This window comes from Eucyclogobius newberryi, unplaced genomic scaffold (genome assembly GCF_026437365.1).
Source record: "Eucyclogobius newberryi isolate DKJ021-1_F unplaced genomic scaffold, fEucNew1.0.hap1 SCAF_18, whole genome shotgun sequence".
NCBI lineage: Eukaryota > Metazoa > Chordata > Actinopteri > Gobiiformes > Gobiidae > Eucyclogobius > Eucyclogobius newberryi.
This window is the reverse complement of record NW_027315812.1, coordinates 20,742,960-20,764,135: the sequence shown is the minus strand read 5'-3', so window position 1 is coordinate 20,764,135 and position 21,176 is coordinate 20,742,960. Positions and strand designations below refer to the sequence as shown.

The 21,176-nt window shown below is 39.9% G+C and overlaps 1 protein-coding gene across 1 annotated transcript; it reads right to left on the bottom strand.

Moving 5' to 3' along the window:
• Positions 1–331: 331 nt before the first annotated feature.
• Positions 332–20,373, bottom strand: ube3c (ubiquitin protein ligase E3C). The gene is made up of 24 exons (XM_072450954.1): positions 20,241–20,373; positions 19,657–19,766; positions 18,860–18,913; positions 18,704–18,778; positions 18,480–18,626; positions 18,283–18,398; positions 18,059–18,216; positions 17,566–17,719; positions 16,741–16,961; positions 16,510–16,661; positions 16,153–16,340; positions 13,696–13,782; positions 13,462–13,619; positions 13,158–13,384; positions 11,563–11,667; positions 11,408–11,495; positions 9,734–9,831; positions 9,515–9,647; positions 8,378–8,625; positions 5,922–6,134; positions 3,860–4,048; positions 3,711–3,777; positions 3,375–3,505; positions 332–1,191 (listed from the first exon to the last, which is right to left on the bottom strand). Exons 2-24 carry the CDS (start codon positions 19,720–19,722, stop codon positions 1,021–1,023), a joined length of 3,246 nt encoding a protein of 1,081 aa, XP_072307055.1. The 5' UTR covers positions 19,723–19,766; positions 20,241–20,373; the 3' UTR covers positions 332–1,020.
• Positions 20,374–21,176: the final 803 nt, after the last annotated feature.

Here is a 21,176-nt window from a genome sequence, read left to right as displayed (position 1 = left end):
GCTTTGGGCTCTAAACGAGGAAAGGGCAGCACTTTGCGTTTAAACGAGACGATGGAGAGATGGACTCGGTCCAAAGCAGGATGGATCTGCTCTGGGCCATGCTGCATCAGAGGGCAGCTAGATTTATGACAATCGCATACAATCTTAATTTGTGCCCAGCCCGATAATGCATCTCAAGGCCAGAATAGTTCTGCTCAGTGTTTCTTAACTGGATGTTTCTTTAATTATATGTCAGAGGCCATAAAACTCAAGAAGAAATTTCCCACAAAGTACCGTTTTATGTCTTGATCATTAGAGTAAATTACAGGCAACAGTAAGAGGGGGGGAAAAATGAAAAAGAACAGGTTTATTCACACCTTTTTGTTTGTTGGTACACCTCTCACACGTCCTAGTGTCAGGGTTCATGTCCTCACATCAGAATACTGAGGGAACAGATTTGAAAGAGAACAGAAAGGACACCCTGTACAAATAATACAAGAGTAAACATATACATATTCACAAATCCATAATTATTTTGTCTTCCCCCGATCTATTACTGCAGAGCCACTTCTCCCTCAACAATTCCACAAGTAGCATCAGATGACCTGTGCACCATTATAGTATGGGACATGACTCTTATTATAGTGGTGACGAATAGAAAACCACAGAGCTGTGTGATTACATGATGAGCTATGAACACTTGCTTCCACAGCCCTGAACACACCGTGAAGTGGCTTCATGTTCCATGCTTTTATTTATATATTGCCTTAATTATGCTTCCACTTTTTATTTTCTTTGGTGAAAATACTCAGAGAGCAACTGCTACCATTTGATTTCATTTAAAATGTCTTGTACTGCACTATTGCCGTTATTCCAACATATTCTGACATTAAAATTGTTAAAACTAACAGATAAAAACTTTCCACTCGGCTTAGTCCTGGCACATTTCTTCAGTCCACAGGCAGTCACGCAAACACACCAAACCAGTCGTCTTATTCCTCTCAGTTATATTGTGGACATTTCGGTCAATGTTGGCTGTCCTCAGCTCAGCTCAAACCCAGCAGATGACTCGATGGCATAAAGGAGTTTGTTCCTCATCAGGTGCTGGTCACAGAACTCTGGGAGCTTGAGCAGGTTCATGCAGGTACTTGCAGTGGGCAAACGCTCCAGGTCAGATCCTCCATTGTGGATGCAGAAGGCCGGATACAACTCCTGTGCACACAAGGCATTTCAGCACTTTATTAGCGCATTGCCACTGATTACAGCTCAAAGTTTTGACCCTTTTGTGGCCGACAGAAGATAGACGAGTTAGTTTCAGAGCACCATGTTCAAAGCAATTCCAATGAAGCCATAAGTGTGACATTCCACCAGGGGATAAATGTTAAAAGAGAGACATTAGCAGCTAACCTCATATAGAGCCAATATAAATTTAGGGAATCAGTTTAGCGCTTGAAAGGTACTGAGTGGGTGACTGGCTAGCGTTTGACCCTTAGATGAGCGGCTGGACGAATGGTCATTTCATGTTGTCTATGTGGCATTTTTTAAATCAAGCCTCCTGATGATGAGGCCACCTCATCTGTAGAGGTGACACGGGCCCCTTTCATCACACGCCGAGCCAACAGAGACACTCTTCTATTTGAAGTTAGCATATACGGCTTCGTGGCCATGCTATCCCGATTAAATTGCTCTTTTGGGACTTACCCGTAATGACCCCATTTTTCTGACAATTACCGTATTAAACTATCGTTGCTTATTGAGAAAGTGCCATTACCACTGCTATCATTTGGAAAAAAAGATATTTTCCATCATCTTTTTTAAATGGCTTCTCTTGACAGAGCTATTCCTTCTCTAATGAATCCTGGGCCGTTTCACGACAGCTAATTAAGCCTTAGCTGGCGCAAACTGAGGGCCAGGTCAGGGGCCACTCCCCCACAAATTACTGCCCTCTCCAGCACAGAGACGAGGGAGTGGGAGGGCCCGCGCGCAGGCCAAAGTCAGAGTGATGAAATGTGGAGGGGCGCAATCAGCTCCAACCCAAAGAGGAAAGAAAAGATTTTAAGAAGAAATTCAAAACATTTCAACATTTCATCTGTATCAGCGACACAGTTAATAAAACAGCTTTAATACTAAATATCAGCTTATTATACAAGCTCATATGCTTGCATTTTAGTAAGCACAAATGTTATTGTATTTCTATTTTAGCTTAGAAAAGACGAGACCGTTTACAGGTAATAATTACTACAATATCTATGAATTACTTCATTTCTCAAAGGACACTACAGGTTTTAGACTGCAAGGCGAGCAGTGCTCCGACAGAACAGGTGGCCCCGAGTTACAAAGAAAAGATAAATGGGTACTTGACATTTGAGGGCTTAACATTTCGTTTAGTGTGACACAATTTTGAATGTGTAAAAGAGGGCTTTCTGCAAGCGTTACTTATTTTTTATTCTCCCATGTCTTGCAGCCTGACTTTTGTGGTCACACATTGGAAAATTCACTACAAATTTACATTAAAAAGCAATAAATATTTAAATTCTATCCAATGTAAAAATAACATACAATATTCAAATTGTATTTTTCTCATAAAACTCAGAACATCAAAAATGATATTTGTTTTGTTTAGGTCGGCCCCATATATTAATATATAGACTTGTGATACATGTTTAAAATCTTCTTTTCAGAATACACATCGTAAACAATTCCAGGAAGATTAATATTTGAGAGAAGACTGAAACATGAACCGATATAAAATCCCATGCATTTTAGAACATGTTTGTAGAGGTCTAAACTACAGGCACAGCAAGGTATTTCAATAAATAACTTGTAATTTATAAAAACGCTACCAACTAAAACTGCGGTTAAACATCGGTTGCAATATATTGGCAGCCTCTTCGGCTCTTTTTGGTACAAAAGAAAAAAAGAACAAACATGATTTTTTTTTCCCAAAGTTATCCAAGATGGCACCGCTGACGGATGCCCTTGCATTTTGGTGCATTTTGTTTTGTCAGTTTGTAAATTATATGTGTATGTAGTAAGACCTTATTTTATTTGTATTTTTTTCATTTTATTCATGCCTTTAATATATTTTACGATCTTAGTATTTTTTTTTTATTTTATTCATGCCATATCTGATATATTTTACCATATTAATTCGGTTTTTTTTTAATTATTTTTAATTCATGCCTTATCCGATTTATTTAGCTATTATTATTCATTGTCACCTGACTGACACACGATTCTGATAAATAAACATATAGCTATCTAGATCTCTCTTTTTTCCCCTTGAGGAAATAAAATATTTAGGAAGACATTTTGACTGATATAACGCATACATTTCATCCCTTCAACAAAAATCAGGTATGAGAAATGGATAAGTAATATGCAGCTGAACATACCTTGAAGCCCAGCAGAGGGGGTCTGGAGCAGCTGGTCACAAACTTGAGCAGCTTCCGCTTCTCTTCATCTGTGAAGCTTTCCACCACTTCCCAGAAGATCTGGATGACGGGGTGAGTGGCCGTGTAGCCACCTGAGACAGATTCAAATGATAATTAGAAGTGCATTCAGCTTTGTCAGCTTTTACTGTTCGGGCTCAACGGTAACAGGAACCATCAAAATATTTTTTGTAAGCGTTGAGTCACAGCACAGACATACAGCAGACATTACAAGTTATTTGATTATAATTAATGAATATTGTCAACCATACATCTTATATGCAGATTATTTGTTCTTACCAGAGTAGTTTGTGAACTGTTTCAAATCGTCAAGACAAATGGGCACATAAGCTCCAGAGATCAGCACCTATTAGAAAACATAAATGTTCTGTACATGTTGTTGCTTGGATTGTACATGAGCTACTAAAGCTGTAGCTTTACAAAAATACCTGCATCTCCTGCTGATCAAACATGCGCAGCCATTCCAGGTTGACCACATTGGCGAGGCCTTGTCTGAAAGCCAGACAGTGAGGCCTGATCTGCTTGTTCAGTCTATAGTCGGCCACCAGGTGAATGTAGGTAATGCGGTTGACTGTAGTCACAGGAATGTCTTTCCCTCCAGTTTTCAACTCAACTACCTGAAATAAAAAAATGTCTTAAGGGATGTGGATGCTAGGGGCAAAACAAAAACATTCTTCAAGCACAGTTAAATAAAATGTTTCCCAATGGCATCAGGATAAGTAATAGACATCTGGTCCAATGCAATTTGGCCCATGGATCTCTTTCCATTAGCTTTGGAGCAGTTAGCCCGTAAGAAGATGTGCTCACTGCTGTTCATAAAGAATCAGTGTGATTTCAAACCTCTTAAAGCTTCTAGTAAATCAGTAACTTTAATCAAACAAGTTAAATTACGTCAAAATCCTTGTTATAGAGCAACTCCATTTGAAACATATGATGATCATTTATCTCCAGCAGGTTAGACAGGCTTTCACAAAAGGGGGTCTGTAGCGTGAGTGCCGGGGTGCCACAGAAAATGCAATAGTTTCATGGAATTTTTAGAATGAAGACAAATGAACATATGCATTTATTGATTTATGAAAGAATCGTTGTAAACACTTCAATAGAATGCTATTCAAGTTAACACTTTTGTTACCCTCAAAAATAGTCCGTGGGTTAAAAACACTTTTTCTTTTTGTACTATTTATGTTTTAAATCTAAATCAACAAAAACAAACACGCAAAAAATGCTGTGTGGAGGGAGAGGGATGGCGTTTTCCTAGATCTGTGGGTCCGAGAGAACACGAGGGTTAGAAAATACAGAGGGGGTTTAGCGTTACGCAGTGAACAGCTGTGGAAAGCCTCTCTCTCTCTCTCAGAGCACTTATGATGAGCCCGAGCGAGGAAAACATGGAGCACAAGCTCACATTAGAGAGGAGAAAAGGTCGACACTTTTGATTTCAAAGTATATCTCTGACATGTTAGTGTCATATGAACCATCTCGGACTCTGAGGACCTCAGGGGCCTCTTGCCGGTGCCGGTAACATGGGGAATCTGCTTTTTGGTTTTACGCAGCTACAATCTGGAATTTATTAGACAGGACTGTGAGTGAAATGGGGATGAAACCGGGGAAGGACATTGCAGCAAACTGTCGAGAGCCAGATTCGTGCTATCCACTCTGCCATTGAGCGGCACTGGGGAGTGCCGTAGAGGATGGACCGTAGACCTCTCGATTAAAAAGACCCAAGCGCATGACTATTACAAATGACTGAATCTCATTCTTTTGACAAATTTGCTAAATATCATCAATTTTAGATGTAAAACATAACACTACTAACTTTATAATATATGTAGTAGAAAATATACAAAGTGAATCAATCTCTCGGTATGTGGATCTTAGATATGTAAAAAATGTAGTTTTCGTCTTTTCAGCCAATTCAGATTATGTGCTAATGTAAGAGAATTACTGGTGTTATCTTGCTTACTTTGGCTATCTCACAAGGGCAAATGCAGGGCAAACTGCTCCCGGGTGTGTGCCTAATCTCTCACAAATTGTTTTCCCTATCGTGTTTGCGATGGCCTATTTGTGACCAGACGGGCTACATTGTAACTCAGCCATTTCAGGTGTTGTTTGAGAAGAGCTAATAAGACGTGTCAAAGCCGTGAGCAAACAGGGCTTGGGTTGAGTGCAGGTCTAGGACCAGGTGACTCAGAGTGCGAGCGGCTTGTCCTCTTGGACCTCTGCTAAAGAGCAGACGTGCCTAAGAGCATCAGGCTGCTTCTGTCAGGCGTGTTTCAGATCATTCCTGAGGTAAAGGCAAGGGAAAGGTCAACAGCAGCTGAGCTTACAGAGACTGCAGTGACGTGCTTTATCTTTTTAGTGCAAAAATCACCACATCAAGAAGGCAATCAATTATTCATGCAAGAAGAACCAAAGTGAAAGAAGGATAACTGGTCAATAATTGTACTATGTAGAAGTACCGAGATGGAGTTAGCTTTTTTTATGTTCATTTACCTGGGCCTCCCCCAAGTCATTGTTGACTATAGTGAAGTTAAGGCCGAGCTCCTCTACGTCGCCCTCGTAGCTCTTGAGGAAGAGCAGGTTACGGTACATCTCTGGGTCCAGAGAGGCCAGGTGGTGGATGTCCACATCAGCACTGGTTCCCAGCAGTTTGGACAGAAAGAAACTGGCAAAGGGCAGCTCCACCAACATGTTCTCATATAATGCCTGGGTGAAAAGGGAACTCGATCAGAACTGCCATGTCACCATGAATACAAACAAAACTAAAAGTTAAAATATTCTACACATTTCTTTGCAGTGATGAAAGACAGTGTAGACTTACACAGTAAGATCGGCTCTTCTGCACAGGCTTGTGTTGCCTACAGCTCAAACTTTATAAATGCCAATTCTCACCTTGACCTTGAAGCTATTAAGAGCCAGATGCATGCAGGTGACTCATAAAACCAAAAGCTAATGTAGTAGAATGGTCAAAAAAAGAGCTGGGTGGAGGCATTAAAATATACAAGTCTTTATAAATGATGGCACTAAAACCCTGACCACATCAGCTAAATGGATTATAAATCTCACAGATTTCCATAATGCACGCATCTTAAAACACACACGCACGCATAAATCAGAGCTATTTTCTAAACACAGGTTAATTGCACAACTTGAAACAATGTCTATTTTTTATGCAAAATAATCCACTTAGTATTTCTCTAGTGGCCCACAGCTCGTTTCAGACCATATGCGCGTCATGGCCCCTTGAAACCTATCAATAACACTTGTGCCGGGAAGAGGCAGCAATAAGTGTATGGAAAAAAACTGTAGCCTTATTTTTTCAATGGTGCACACACTTAATTTATGAGTGTTTATTGCCAGAAATTGTGCCAAAATTACTTAGGCTGGGAGGAATTAATTATTATGGCCTGGGCCTTTTAATATAAGTGAGTGCAGTGGCAACGCAATTAAAGGAGATCGCAGCACCATCAGGTGGAATAAATGCCAACAACATTTCAGGTGCATTCTGTTAGCTGCCAAATAAATTACTTAATTTACAACATTAAGAATCAATAAAATTATAATGCCTTTCAAACACATCTCCATCAATCAAAGGTTCCAACCTTGCACTCCTAAAAGTAACTGTCAACTCAAGACTCTAGTGAGAAAAATGGTGCAAAATGTAATTTTTGAGTGGAGGGAGGCTACAAAGATCTCTGTAGCTCAAATTAAGAGCCATAAATGATGGAAAGGTTGTGGGGTTTGAGCTAATGAGAGATAAATGAGACACTGAAACCAACTCACAAGGGTTGTACTATATGGGAATGCAGGTTCTTGACAATGTTTGAATCCAGATAGAAGCATATATATCCATCAGCAGACTTGTTATAAAGGGGAAGAGATCCATTTCATGTCTTGCCATTTTGTGACTTAAATCTTTCCTGTCAGCTGGGTGGACAAGTGAAGAAGAGGAATGACGACCGGCCTCTATTCTGATGCTCAATCCCATTTCAGTGAGTACTCCAGACAAGCCACTCCTGCCTGTAATACATCACCTCCACAACAATGGCACGCCTCGAACATTAATTAACAATATTAATCTCCTGTGTCCTTTGAGCCGCACTGTGCCCACTGCAGCAGCAATGATGCAATCCCAATCTATATAAACGCTCGCCTTTTATCCAGGCACTAAACAAACATCAATACACACTTCTAAATGGCCACTCAAACGGCCATTTTTATTGAGAAAAAAAGAACTTAAGAAAGGGTTAATTGAAAGTCAAATTCAAATTCATTTCCCCTGACCTAATTGCCTGAACCATTAGCTGAGGAGTGCAGGGTATTGGAGGCACATGGGCGGAGAGTCAGTGGATCATTTATCACAGTCAAACACAACAAAAAGGACGTGTGGAAGGAGGAGCTTTGACACTGCACAATGCGTACAGGATTGTCCTGGGCAAAGCAACAGAGATAAGACTTGGATGTTGTTGACTGTAAAACAGATCAAAATGCTATTACCACATGCTTTGAGCTCTTATTTATGTCCTGTCTGTGTGAGGCTGCTGATTTAGGGGCAGCCAAATGCAATCACTATACAAACAAGAGGCAGGAATCATCGGCTAATGGAAGCCTTAATTGAGAGAGGACCGCATGTCATGAGGTAATTCTTCTCTGTTTCAGGTAATAGCCCCCTCCCCATAAAGAGAGCATCTTGATAAACAATCACTACCACATACATTAAGGATGATTTAGAAACATTAGGCTCTAATAAATAGTGTCATCAAAGGAAGAGCGGGGCAGAAACCCGATGGCATCAACAGATTACGCACTATGGAAAATAAGCCCTGAACATTAAGCTTTCTCTTAAATGCATAGATGAATGACATGAGACATTTAAACTTACAGGCTGTATATTATGTGAGGCCCATACAAGTCTATCATCTAATAAAGATGTGCGTAGTAGCCGTTACCTTTCCAAGAATCCTCCCTAGAAAGTAGTAGTGTCTGGTAAAGGAGTCTCCGACCAGCATCAGTGCAGTGGGGCTGGGGTACAGAAGCCCCTCATTGGTGGTCTTGAAGAAGCCCTGGTTGGGGTTGAAGCCCGACTTGAGCAGCTCATTGAGAAACTCTCGGAAGATTCCTCCGCCGTCGATCCCCGCCTCGTCCAGACCATGAGCATTCAGCAAGTGAACACGGATACGCTTCTTCAAGTCTGGTTCTGCAGGAAAAAGAATTGGATTTTATGCTAAATGTATGTCATTTACACATGCACAAATGGGAAAATTACAGAATGCTGAAACAGTATGATCACTTAATCACAAAAAGCCAGAGCGAACTTTATCGTCTCAAGTCTTTGATGTGTACAGTGATATGCGGTCTACGTTTTACCAGGCTGTTGTGGCTGCGGTTCTTTTGTATGCTGCCGTTTGCTGGGGAAATAACAGCTCTCCCAAAACTAAGAGGCTGGGTAACATTGTAAAAAGGGCAGGGTCAGTGGTCGGGATGTCACTGGACAGTTGGACAGCTGCATGAGGAGAAAAATAGAAGCTATCCTCTAGCAAGAGACACCCACTGTTTGCTGCTTTGGCTCTATCCATCTAATAAATCAGACACATTTTAACACTACACAAAATTTCTACTCGTTTTGAAATATTGGCTCCAATTGTTGCGGGCAATTATTTACAAACAAAATTTAAATTAGCGATAGTAATATAAACCCTTTCTCAACGTCAGTTCATATTGTTTGGGTGACCTCTGGAATATTCAAATCAAATTCAGTAAGAGGTCATCTCTCAGAATAATTCATGAATAGTGATAAATCACAGCAGCTATAACGTATAGACATCTAAATGATATAGATCATGTCTTCACTCCAGGTCTCCTACTACTCTTTTTAATCAGATTGCCGCACTGAAGTGCCCTTTTAAATCCAAGCACAAAAGAGGTGACTTAAAATAATTGACTCTGCTTTTATGTGGTGCATTATAATGATCAGAATCCCAATTATGCATCACTCACATGTAATACATACACATAAACCCAATTCTGGAAAGAATCTTAACCTTAATACTTTGTCTTATTTTCAATGAAATGACAATGACACTTACCATTCTCTGGAGAGAGTTTATCATAAGCGTCTTCATAGATGTAGTTACGTCTAATGGTGACATTGATGCCATCAGGAAATGGCCCGTCCCCTTGTTTATCCCGTTTGTCTGCGAAGATTAACCTCTGGAAGATCTGGAGAACAGACGTCACACCAACATCAACAAATTGTATTCACGTTTAAGTTACTCAATCATCGTCCAGTCCACCTCTGGCTGTACCTTGACTCGTTCCTCAAAAGGAACCACAAACGGAAGCTCTGTCAGGATGGCCAAGTTCCGCTCCTCTGACACCGACAGCTGTGGAGGCTCCAAACCAACTGAAGGAACACAAATGTGAAATGCTTTATCAGATCAAATTTTCAACATGTTTACGTGCCGTTATCTTTTTTTATATATAATTTAATAGTTCAATCCCGACAAGTTACTGGACTGCACACTTGATGTTTGTTTTGGGTCAAATCACAGCCAGCACAATAACTAAGCCGTTTTCTTTGGTAAGCTCACTTTGCACCCACTTTAACTCAATTATTCTGCTCAATTAGTCAAACTGATCTGCATTTCCCCATCAGGGTTTCACCTTTAAGAAGAAATATGGCAGTGTGGTGGTCAATACAAAGCTCATTCATCAGCCCCAAGTCTGTCCATTAAAGGAAATGAGAAAAGGCTAGACAAACACATACACCAGATGTGGTTGGGTTCATCAGGTACTTTTACACTAATTGAATTTATCCCATACAGCCTTTAAGTGGCATTAGGCAGATCATACACACATTGTTATCAGCTTGTCGTCACAGCCGTGTAAGAATCTGTTAAATGATCCAGACAATAATAAACCAAATCATTATTTTCACAAATGGCCCATTTGGACAGTATACTGTGTGCATTTTACATTCTGCCCTTTAAGGGATATAAAAAGACAAATGCACGCATTTTTTCAGCAATTAACCCTTAAACCACCCTGAAAGAACTGGTAGCTTTGTTCAATCGGATATTTTGACTGGAGCAGTGTGTGATCATTCTCATCGGGGCCTCTGTATTATCACTGGCAGGTTTAACATTAAGGTAAAAAAAAAAAAATAGTGAGTTTCCGGTAACATTAAAAAAATCCGACCTACCTGGATTTTTTTTCAAATAATTTTTTTAAACATATTTTTAAATCCTCGCAAATCTATTTTGCTGACAGTTTTCTTTTCTCAGAAGCTTCGCATTGAAGTGGCCTTATTGGTATGCAGGTATTGAATAAAATAGTTTTCTACATCTATACTAGTCAAACCATAGGAAAAGAGCCATTAGCAGACAACTAATTACTAAATAGTTGCTGCCCCCGCGCCGTGGTCGAAAAATGTCTTAGACTTCTACGTTCACTATTTTTCTTATTGTCACTTGATGATGTGAGCACTTTGACAGTTACGCCAAATAACATCACTGCTGAAACACCGGGCGTGCATATCGCCCCGGTCATGGCAGCCAGTCTGCACGCTGCCCAAATAGAGCATCTGCGCAGATTTCTCGCGCAAACATAGATGCACCCGTACCTAAAACGAAACTTATCAAAAGTGCAGCGATTTTCATATCTTACGATCCCCACTGATGATTCCCCCCCCCCGCAGTTTTTGGATTTGCTCTCACAATTTGACATTCTCGAAACGTACGGCCAGTAAATATGCAATAAAATGTTTAAGCTCGGGTTTTCGTTATTTTGAAATCCAGGTCGGTCAGGTTACCAGAAACACACCATTTTTTCTTCTTGGCCTAACCATAGCCACTTTGAGATTGTACCAGAGCTAAATCCAGATTTACATTTACAAGATCAGCGGCATCAAAATGTAGTGGACCAATGCCAATGGCACTTTTGGCAGAATAATTGGTAAGACATGGGCCTATGAACCTTACCATCCAGCGTAGACTGTAGTGGTCCAATGCGACCCATCCGACGAGTGCGCCACACATTTCTTGCAGAAGGTACATACAGTTGGGTGACCTGTGAAAACAAAGAATGATGTGACAACAAAATATATAACAGGAAAAAAGCCAACAGCAGAACATACCCTGTCTGCCCGGATGTTTCCCTCTTCAGAAAGCCAGTGGCCCGCTGGACAAAATGGACGTCTAATGTCTCTAGCTTTGATCATCTTCACCAAGTTAGTGATGACCTGTGGTGGATCAAACAGGCAGATGTCACAGCAGGTTAAGGTACACTTTAATGTCCCCGAAGGAAAATCCGTTCTCTGCATTTGACCAATTCTTCAATGCTGCTGGATCAACCTGTCAGGGGCAGAGGTCGCTGCAGTGCAGCGCTCGAGGGACCCATTCCCAGATCTTTGCGTTAGGCTTGGTCAGGATTACTGTATCTGGAGGATTTTACCTATTGTACATGTTTTAGGTTGAACTGTGATGTTTGTTAACAAAATGGATGACACAGGATTTTTTTTTCCAGAATTTAACGAAAAGATTAATTTGGAGGATTAAAAAAGGGGTCAGCTGTGTTCCTCGATGTGCATGCATGTTTATTACTTGTGCGGTGTACAGACTGTTCTATAGAAATATTTTTTAACAATGCTTTGAAGGTCTTCTGTAAACAAATCAAGTTTATGTCACAAAGCAATCTAGGTGGGAGAATCAGCACGGGTGTGCCTCGCCTCCCAAGCAAATTTTGGAAGCTGCCAAGGGTATAAAAGCGAACTCTAGTTGCCAAACTTTCAGTGAATAACCTCACGTATGTCATTGCAAGAGGAATTGAAAGAGGAGCTTTGTAGTTATTGCAGTCCATTTCCATATAATACGTAAGGTAGATTGTTTCAATCGAAACGTTCTTACCTAAAGCACATCATTTTCATAAAGTAACCATCAATCCCTGGAAATCACCAGAAGGCAACTAGAGTCTGCAATAATAGCAAGTGCAAAATGATGTAAAAAGCAGATGGCAATGGGTTTGAAGCTGGCCTACCCCCCGACTCTAGAAATGAATAAGCATTCCTTAATTAGCCCATCGGGTTAAGTGCACGCCTTAATGGGCCTTTCCCAAACTCCTGGGTGACATAGCTCTCCAAACATGGCCAAGAAGAAAGTTCCATTAGCAATATTAATACAAGCTTAGTTGATCATTTTCATTCAATTAACTTCTTTCAATTAAATAGATAGCTCGACAATAGAGGTGATAAAAGATGGGAGGGACGGCTGATGACACGGTCCAAACATTAGCGTGTTAAGGGTCAGCAGCTTTAAACGGACTGTAAATCCCGACGTTCAATTTGGAAAATGCATTTCCCCGCTTCCCAGTTCTTTAATGGGTCATTTTAGCTGACAAGAGGCCTGTGAGCGGATCTTTTATGAAAATTCCCTAGGTGCTCTTTGTGTATTTGCCACCTTCTCCCAAAGCACTGGTGTTCACATTTAAATCCCTCTCTTAAAAACAAGTTTCTCAATTGTAGTTTCCATTGCTGCCCAGGGGTAAATGATGTTCAAAAGCTAGGTTATTACAGTGTACTGCTAGTGCTAGTAAATGCCTACACATTAGTTGACCTGCAAAGTGGCTATCCACAACACCAGCTTGACTTTCACTCAGCTTTGAGTGATTTTTGCAAAACGAACAATGCTTCTAAAAACACAATTAGCAGAGAAATGCAGTCTTTGTTCTTCTCACCTTAAAAAGCTGCACCCAGCTCTTTTGTTCAGCCTGGATTCTCAGTTGAACTTCTGTGTTGGTTTTGACACCGACACTGCGGAAGGCTGCCATGTACTCCTCACGGTGCTCTGTCTTTGTCTCGGGATATGCTAGTTTGATAATGCCCAAACACGCATCTCTGAGGCAGCGAGACAGAGTCACAAGCTCGGACAGTGTGAAGGGCATCATGGAGGACTGTGTCTGACCTGTTCAGAAAAACAAAAAATCATTTATACATAATTCTCATATATGAGCTACAAATGCATTCACATGTCTGAATTACCTTCCATTTCATGCCCAAAAAACTCGCTGTCATGCACTGAGATGAGGGAGTGGCTAAAGAGAGAACTGAAGAGATAGAAAATGGGAATGATGCGGTTGGAGTCTTCAAACGACATGGGAGATCCTCTGGATAGGAGCTGCAGCAGTGGGACCATGGAGCTGTGGAAACAAAAGAGCCGGTCACATTCATAGCAATATAAAAAAAAAAAAAACTTTTGTTTGCCATATGCCGTACCCTGTGATCATTTTTGTTGTCATAGAAGTGATCAAGTGCCACAGATGCCTCAGGAAGCGAGCAGTGAAGGCTAAACTGTACAGAAGCCTGCAAAGAATGAGGTATTTTAATACAATGTTAAAAAGCTAATTCCACTCAAATAATAAAATCAGCCTGAAATACAGTAAAAGTACTTTCAGCCAATTTGTCTGCAATGTACAAATTGTAAACTCTGCCTCGTTAAACAGGAGACATGCGTAAAAGAGGAATGAAACTGATGGCATTGTTAACCAGCATTTCCTTCATAGATATTGTGGGTCTTTTCGCCCCTTTATACTTTGTGGGGCAAGAGAAGGGATTAAATGAGCCATTAAGCTTTATTTAGGTGAGGCACCTTCCATTAGTAAACTAGTTGTTGGCAAGGGTACCCAGCTCGGGTCATAAACAGCCCTCTGGCTTCCTGCTGGAGCCCCATTTAACTTAATGGCTAGGGTGCAAGACAATGGAGGACTGAGGAGGAGGGGTGGCTTAGTCCTCGCTCTGACCCTCGGTTCCAGCATGTGCCCACACTCAGTCAATTGAATGATAACTCTAAGGTGGCCTCACAAACCTGGCCACAGAAGCACTGCACTCAATGAGGCTGTGGCACCAAGGTGTGAAGCACCTCTTTGTTCAGGTTTATGTCCATTTGTGTACTTTTAAATCGCATCCCTCTTCACACAAAGGCCAAGTCCAAACAATAATGTCGAGAACAAGCTAAAAGAAAAAATTAAGTGGGTCTGCATGTACCCACTGCCATCTATTACACATATACATCCATAGGTATGGATGTATATGTGTAATAGATGGCAGTGCTAAAGATGTCACCTGCCAATCACAACTAATCAAATAGTTAAGGGCCAAAAGCCATCATATGTGTGAGATTATATACTACATTTAAAAAACATGTTTATACTGCATTTAAAAAAAGCTTTTTATATACTGCATTTAGAAAACTTTTTTTTTTTTAAATCAGGGCTCAAGTTTTCATCCAAATGCAAATGTAATTTTGTAATCCTATGCAAATGAGATATAGTACTAGGGTGGCAGACAACCAACATTTGTCTTGAAAAATGGTTTGCGCTGAGCGCACACCATCTGTCAGCGCTACAAGGCTCAGGAGAGAGGAAAGTGCTAGTGCTGTGGGCTCATAACAAGTGATGCGGGTGTTTGATTGAAATAGGAAACAAAGCACTAAATGCCAGCTGACATACTGATTTACAACCTGGGAGAACCCAAACCCCCATTTCAATCACAAAATGAACTACTAATAAACAAAGTCAAGACATCAAAAGCTTGTGTGTGCATGTGTGTGCAAAAGCTACTTGATGATTCACAGCCACATCATTTCATTTTGTTGCACTATAAAGCTGTGTTCTCTTTTCTAAGTATATGCCCATCTAACATTTTAGATGTACAACAAACTGTAGAGAACATTGTCTCAAAAGCGTAACAAGAAAAAGCATTGTATGGTAAAACAAACCTAAAACATATTTAGATGAAACCTAAACATGTTAATAACGAATGAAAGGATCTCAGTAAAGGAACATGATTACCGTTTAAGTTAAATTACCAATTACCACAAAACTTCAATGAACTAACAGCAAATCCATTAAAAAAATCAATTTTTGAGGAGTGCCATTTCATGAGACATTTTACATATTTATTAAAAGGCAGCATGCTGGACCACTGGCCAGACTTTTTTTGCTTTAGAGCAGTAAATCAAGACAAGGATGCAATTTGCTCCCCTTAGCCTCTTGTAAAGCTATCCCGTCCACTTCTGCAGTGATTAATGTTTCTCAGTGAGCTAATTATTTTGTACAGATATCCAATAATGATGGAAGACGAAGGGTAGGATTTATGGTAAAAGTGCATGAAAGAGCGAAACTGTAAAATGAGCCGATATCCACAGAGATTAGGATATATTAGCAAAAACATATTTTGCCTGCCCACATCGTTTCCTAACAGCAGTAATTAACAAGACATTTTCATCTGGGTTAAACATAACAAGCAAGTAGTAGCAGCTGAACTAATAATTATCTAGTGAATGTGGACTATCAATGAATCACAGTCTGATGACCTCTTGTCAGTCACAGCTGCCCCACCCCCTCTACCACCTCTGACTTCCTGGTTCTAATGTAATCAACCTGAGGAGAGGTAATTGCCTGTATCCAAGACTGACTGCTTCCCTGACATCCCCGCTTCCTCTGCCGGTTGTAAATGCCACCAGTGCAGGCCACAGATAACTGTCTGCCTCTCTGGGTTATTTACATCATTGATTACAGCATGGACACGCATAAAGATACTGCTCTCCTCTTCATCAGTCAGTTGCTATTTACCAACTCACAGCATTGTTGATTGAACACTAAATGAACGTTATAAGAATCATAATCATAAAGCTGGTTCCTTCTCTACAGTCCATCTTTAATTCTCATGTACCTGACTTTGGGCACCATGAGACGATGCTGGACCATCAGCGTGTGACAGATCGATGCCATCATGGTGAAGACCTCCTCACTAGCAGAGTCCCTCCACACCAGGTTGAGAAGAGTGTTTGTCTGCTGCTTAGTGTCCAGCTTATGCACACACTTTTCTGTAATGAGCTGTACTGAGATTCGGCTGTCATCCTAATAAAAGACAAAACACACACACACACACACACACACACACACACACACAAACTTAATAATAATATCAGAAAATGTATTATTGCAATCCAAACCATGATCATAGCATGGGATACTGATCCGAGTTAAATTTGGTTCATTGCAGAGTAAACCAAAGCGGAGGGTTTACCTGCTTGGGCGGTAGACACATGCCAGCATCATCCTCATCTTCAGAGTCACTGTTCACCTCGGGCCTGTGGAAGCTCTCGGACACCGGCAGTAAGGGCAGAAGAGTCTGTAGGGCTCGCAGGTAAAGGAGCAGACCATCCTCTGACAGAGAGCCTGCCACCATACAACCGCAAGAACCATTCAAGTATTTGGGGAAGTACAAAAACTGAAAAGATTACAATGTACCACCAACCTAAGCAATTTTCTCCAGCAGAAAGAACAAAGTAGAGAATCCACGGGGCCTGGCTGTGAGCAGATGACGAAGAGTGTACAGATGCCTTAAGAGAGCTAAGGAAGGCCTCAAATGGGAATGACACGTGAGGGTCTGACAACGCCGGGATGAAGTAGTGAAAAATCTGTTCGGTGAAAGGCGCAGAGATAAACTCCTCCGTAAAGGCCGCAAACACAAATTGCCTGAAAAGTGGAAATATAGAAAACAGATTTAATAAATACGTTTCACATTCTCAAAGAATCTATAGCACCAACTGATGTTCCTGTGGGTTTAAATGACTCGGACTGGGTTAGCTACGGGAACAAATATTTCCCTTCTAAACACAGTTGCTTTGTGTCTCAGTAACTCACATCTGGTGGGTCAGAGGAGATAATTGGCTGTTCGAACTAAAGTTTACACAAGTTACACAAGTTAATCACACTCCCGCCTCACAGTCAACTCGCTGTTTGCTACTGAGAATGTGTCTAACTGAAGACAAATAGTCAGACATTCTGCACTCTGACGTGTAAGCGACTCCAAGGGCCCTTTATGGCTTGTTGTAAATTGGTCGTGAAGCAACTTACTGACTGGAGGGAAAACTGCTCTAGTTTGTCTCATCAGGCCGAGGAATAATTATAGTTAAATGTAAATTGACCTTTAGATAGATAGATGAGAATAACTATCAAAAAGACTGTATTACGCCTCAGTAGTCCCGGTAGGATTTGCTATAAAAAAAAAAAAAACTATAAATATTATTAATATGAAACTAAAGCAAAGCTACATGCATTATCCCTTATGAAATTGTACCTTGCGTTTGTTGTGCAGGAGGAGTAAGTAAAGTGCAGAGGTTTGATGATGTGCTCCAAAAGTGTGCTTGCCAGAGGGATAGACGGCGTGTCACTGTATTCCAGACAGGTGGGTAGTCTGTGATTAGCAAGAGCGTACAGAGACCTGTAGTATCCTAAAATGCAGTTAAAGCAAATATTAAGTTAATATAACTCAAACTCAATAGATTGCATTTAAAATGACAAATTATTGAATACAAAAAAAATTGCTTTATTATTCCAACTAGATAGTCCAAATCTCAACAATAGTAATGTAATTGCTCAAATCTTAATACATTTCAGAATCTTATGATGTAATGTGAGATCCACATTGTTAATACATTTTAAATCATTTGAAGTTTGACACAAGCATTAGAATAGAAAATTGTTAATTAAAAGAATGTTATAAGTCAAAACCATATATAGATAACTAAACTGATGTATTACTATACAATAGTGTGAGTGATGGAACTTACCTTTCTGAACAATATAGTGCAAAATCTGCTCATGTAATGAAGCTACACAGTTAGCATCAGGAATAACAGCAAGATAGGTTTTGTCTGAAATAAAAATTTCTAGGATTCGCATGGGCACTGCCACATTTAAACCGTCGTCGCCACAACTTTGCAGTAGTCTGCAAAACATTCACAAAGTCAGCATGTTACACAATAAAAATAGCCCAAATATTCCTTTTTTTAACCTGCAGCAGAAGGCAAGGATTCTCTTGATTTGAAAAACACACGTCTGCTTATATGGGCCCACCAGCAGTTTAACAAACTGATTGTTGTGTTTTATCAAATTGTGGCCCAGCCATATCTGCACGGTCCAAGAGAAAGAGTTAAGACTCATTAATTTGCATTAAACATGAAGGCAAGACAAAGTATGGACTATTCTTACCAATCGTTGAGCATCCGTACTTTGTCTGTAGAAAAATATTAATCGTCTTGATAAGAGGCAAAGACTTGGACCGTCTAAAACAAACTGTGAACCCAGTGCCTGTGTCTGGTTGACACACTCATCAAAGCAGGCTCTTTGAAAAGCATACTGCAAGGAAGAGTCATTGTTTTTTTAATTGAATTGGCACACAATATCACAATATGGTAATATAAGATAACCTGTACCTGTCGCTTTAGATCTTGATATCTGCGTATAAATGATTGGATGATAATTGCATTCTTCAACCGTTTTCGTTCATCCTAATCACAGAATCAAAGGACACAGGTGACCACAGCCCTGAGATAATACAATAAAATTCTGTTAAAGCACTAAACACTTGCCTCTCTCTTTCTTCTTTCTTCTTGAGTGCGGTGCAGCAAAGATGCCTTCTCCTCCTGAACAATACAGACATTAATACAAGATTACATATTAATAAATTGGGTTTAAAATGTATGTATATCGAGATCAGTTCAAAAGGAATAGTATGGAAGATTATTATTCAAAATTTCATACACACAACTTACCCGTGTCCCCAGATACAGTTCAAATCAAATATTCAAATTATATCCTCCTTGTTTGAAGGATTTTGTGAGAACATTTTCCCATTCAAAATATATGCTTTGATTTGTAGGACCATTGCCATGCCAAATCCTTCAAATCAGGAAGCTATCCTTACGGCCGAAACAATTGTAATGCTCACTTATTCTTAATTCAAAAACATCAGACATGATGTCCATGTTGTTGATGTTAGAATTTGGCATTTTGGTTCTCAAGGTGAAAAAGCAGAATGAGCCTACGAGTCTCACGTTTGATTTGCCAGTTTCAAAGCTGAAATCCAGTGTTTTCCATCCATGTTTTCTCTCTGATTTGAATGGTCACAACCTGCACCAATCATGAATGAGTGCTAGTGCAGCCTCAGCAGCTCAGTGAGCCTGGAATTCTGGAGGTTCTGAGCTGAACAAAAAGAATGGACTGTCCACATGCCGAGAAGGACAAACACTTGTATATGTTCTCTATACAGGTTAAGGCACTGGCAACCCATCTTCAGTTAATATTGCAATACCTTTTTTGAAACAGTAAGACTACATACAGTTCCTTAGAATGAAATCATGATAATTTTAAACAAAATGCCAATCACCTTTTTACTTGCTCCTCCCAGTGATACCTTAGGTCTTGTCTTGAAATCTCCCTCAAAACTAAACATGTTTGACTGTTTCCATCAACCGATTGTAAGGCTGCCACAATGTGCTGGAAGAAAAGAAAAGTGAGTGAAAAAGAACACAACGATGCTATCACATTCGCAAAAACGTTCATAGCCGGAGCACTATAGTAAATCACCCTCAAGGAAGAAGACAAAAGCAACGTATTTATCATACGGGGAAATACGTGGGAATTCATTTCAATTCCCACTGAGCTAGCAGCCGGTCAAGTTAGCTAGCTAATGACTCAGCAGCTGCCAGTAAATAAAACCTGCATTCATTAATACAAATACCTCCAGTAGCCTGCCAACATTGAATCATAATTTGAATGTATTCGTGAGGTGACAGGTTGTTGTCAAACCGATGTATGTAATGTGATTTTGTTGACGTTAGCACTGAAGTTAGCACTAAAGCTAAGCACAAACATAGCTAACTTCACGAGGCGTTTTCCCGTGTCCTTTGACAGCGTTCAAATAACGAAAAAGAATTTCAACGAAAAGTAAACAACCAAAGAAACGTTTACCTTTATCTTTTCAGATAAGGCCTTAGATTTCAACAAATAAAGTCCAAACGAATTTTCTTCCCCTCAATAGAAATGAACACAACACAAGAGGAATGAACTGCATCCGCTTCCGGTATTGTTGCAAAGTGGATTGGATAATGGTTCACGCCAATCCAATCCAAGCCGCTGCAGCCCACCCACTCTGAGGTGGAGGGACGGTGGCCCACGGGGAATGTTACTCGCATGATAGAGAAAGGCGATGATTTAGAACCGATTAAAACAGTGGTTCTCAAGCTTGTTTTTAAACAAATACTGAAGGGATAGCCGCTCCAGTATTTGAGCGTGGACATATATTAGGAATGCAATGGATTGCGTAATTTTAATTTATGGACTACATTTATATTCATCCAAAAGAGTTGATCAATTAGGCTACGCCTATGGCGCAATCGTGTCACATTCATGTGCATATAACTGATGAAAATAAGAGTGTTTATTTTACCATTATTATTAGTATTATCTTGTCTTACGCTAGCTGTTTTTTATTTTATCTTTATCTTTATTTATTTTATTTTTATCTTTATTTATTTTCCCCCTCCATTCCTTAATAGGAAATGAGATGTTTTGTCTATAGGAGTTTTTGTTTATAAGAGTTCTTCTATTAAGAGTGTTTTTTAAACTTCGTATATGTTTTCCTCTGTATCTACCTGCGTTGCAACAATGAAATTTCCCCATGTGTGGACAATAAAAGATGATCTAATATGGTATATTATATTATACCATGGCTATCTCTGTCATTAACCTATTGATTGTGCATTGTATTTAAATAATAATAATAATAATAATAATAATAATAATAATATAGAAAATAGGATTCTACTTACATTACATTTTTGTATTAATTTGCATTGACAAAGTTAATTACATTTCTTTCTTGGAAATAATAATAATTACAATAAT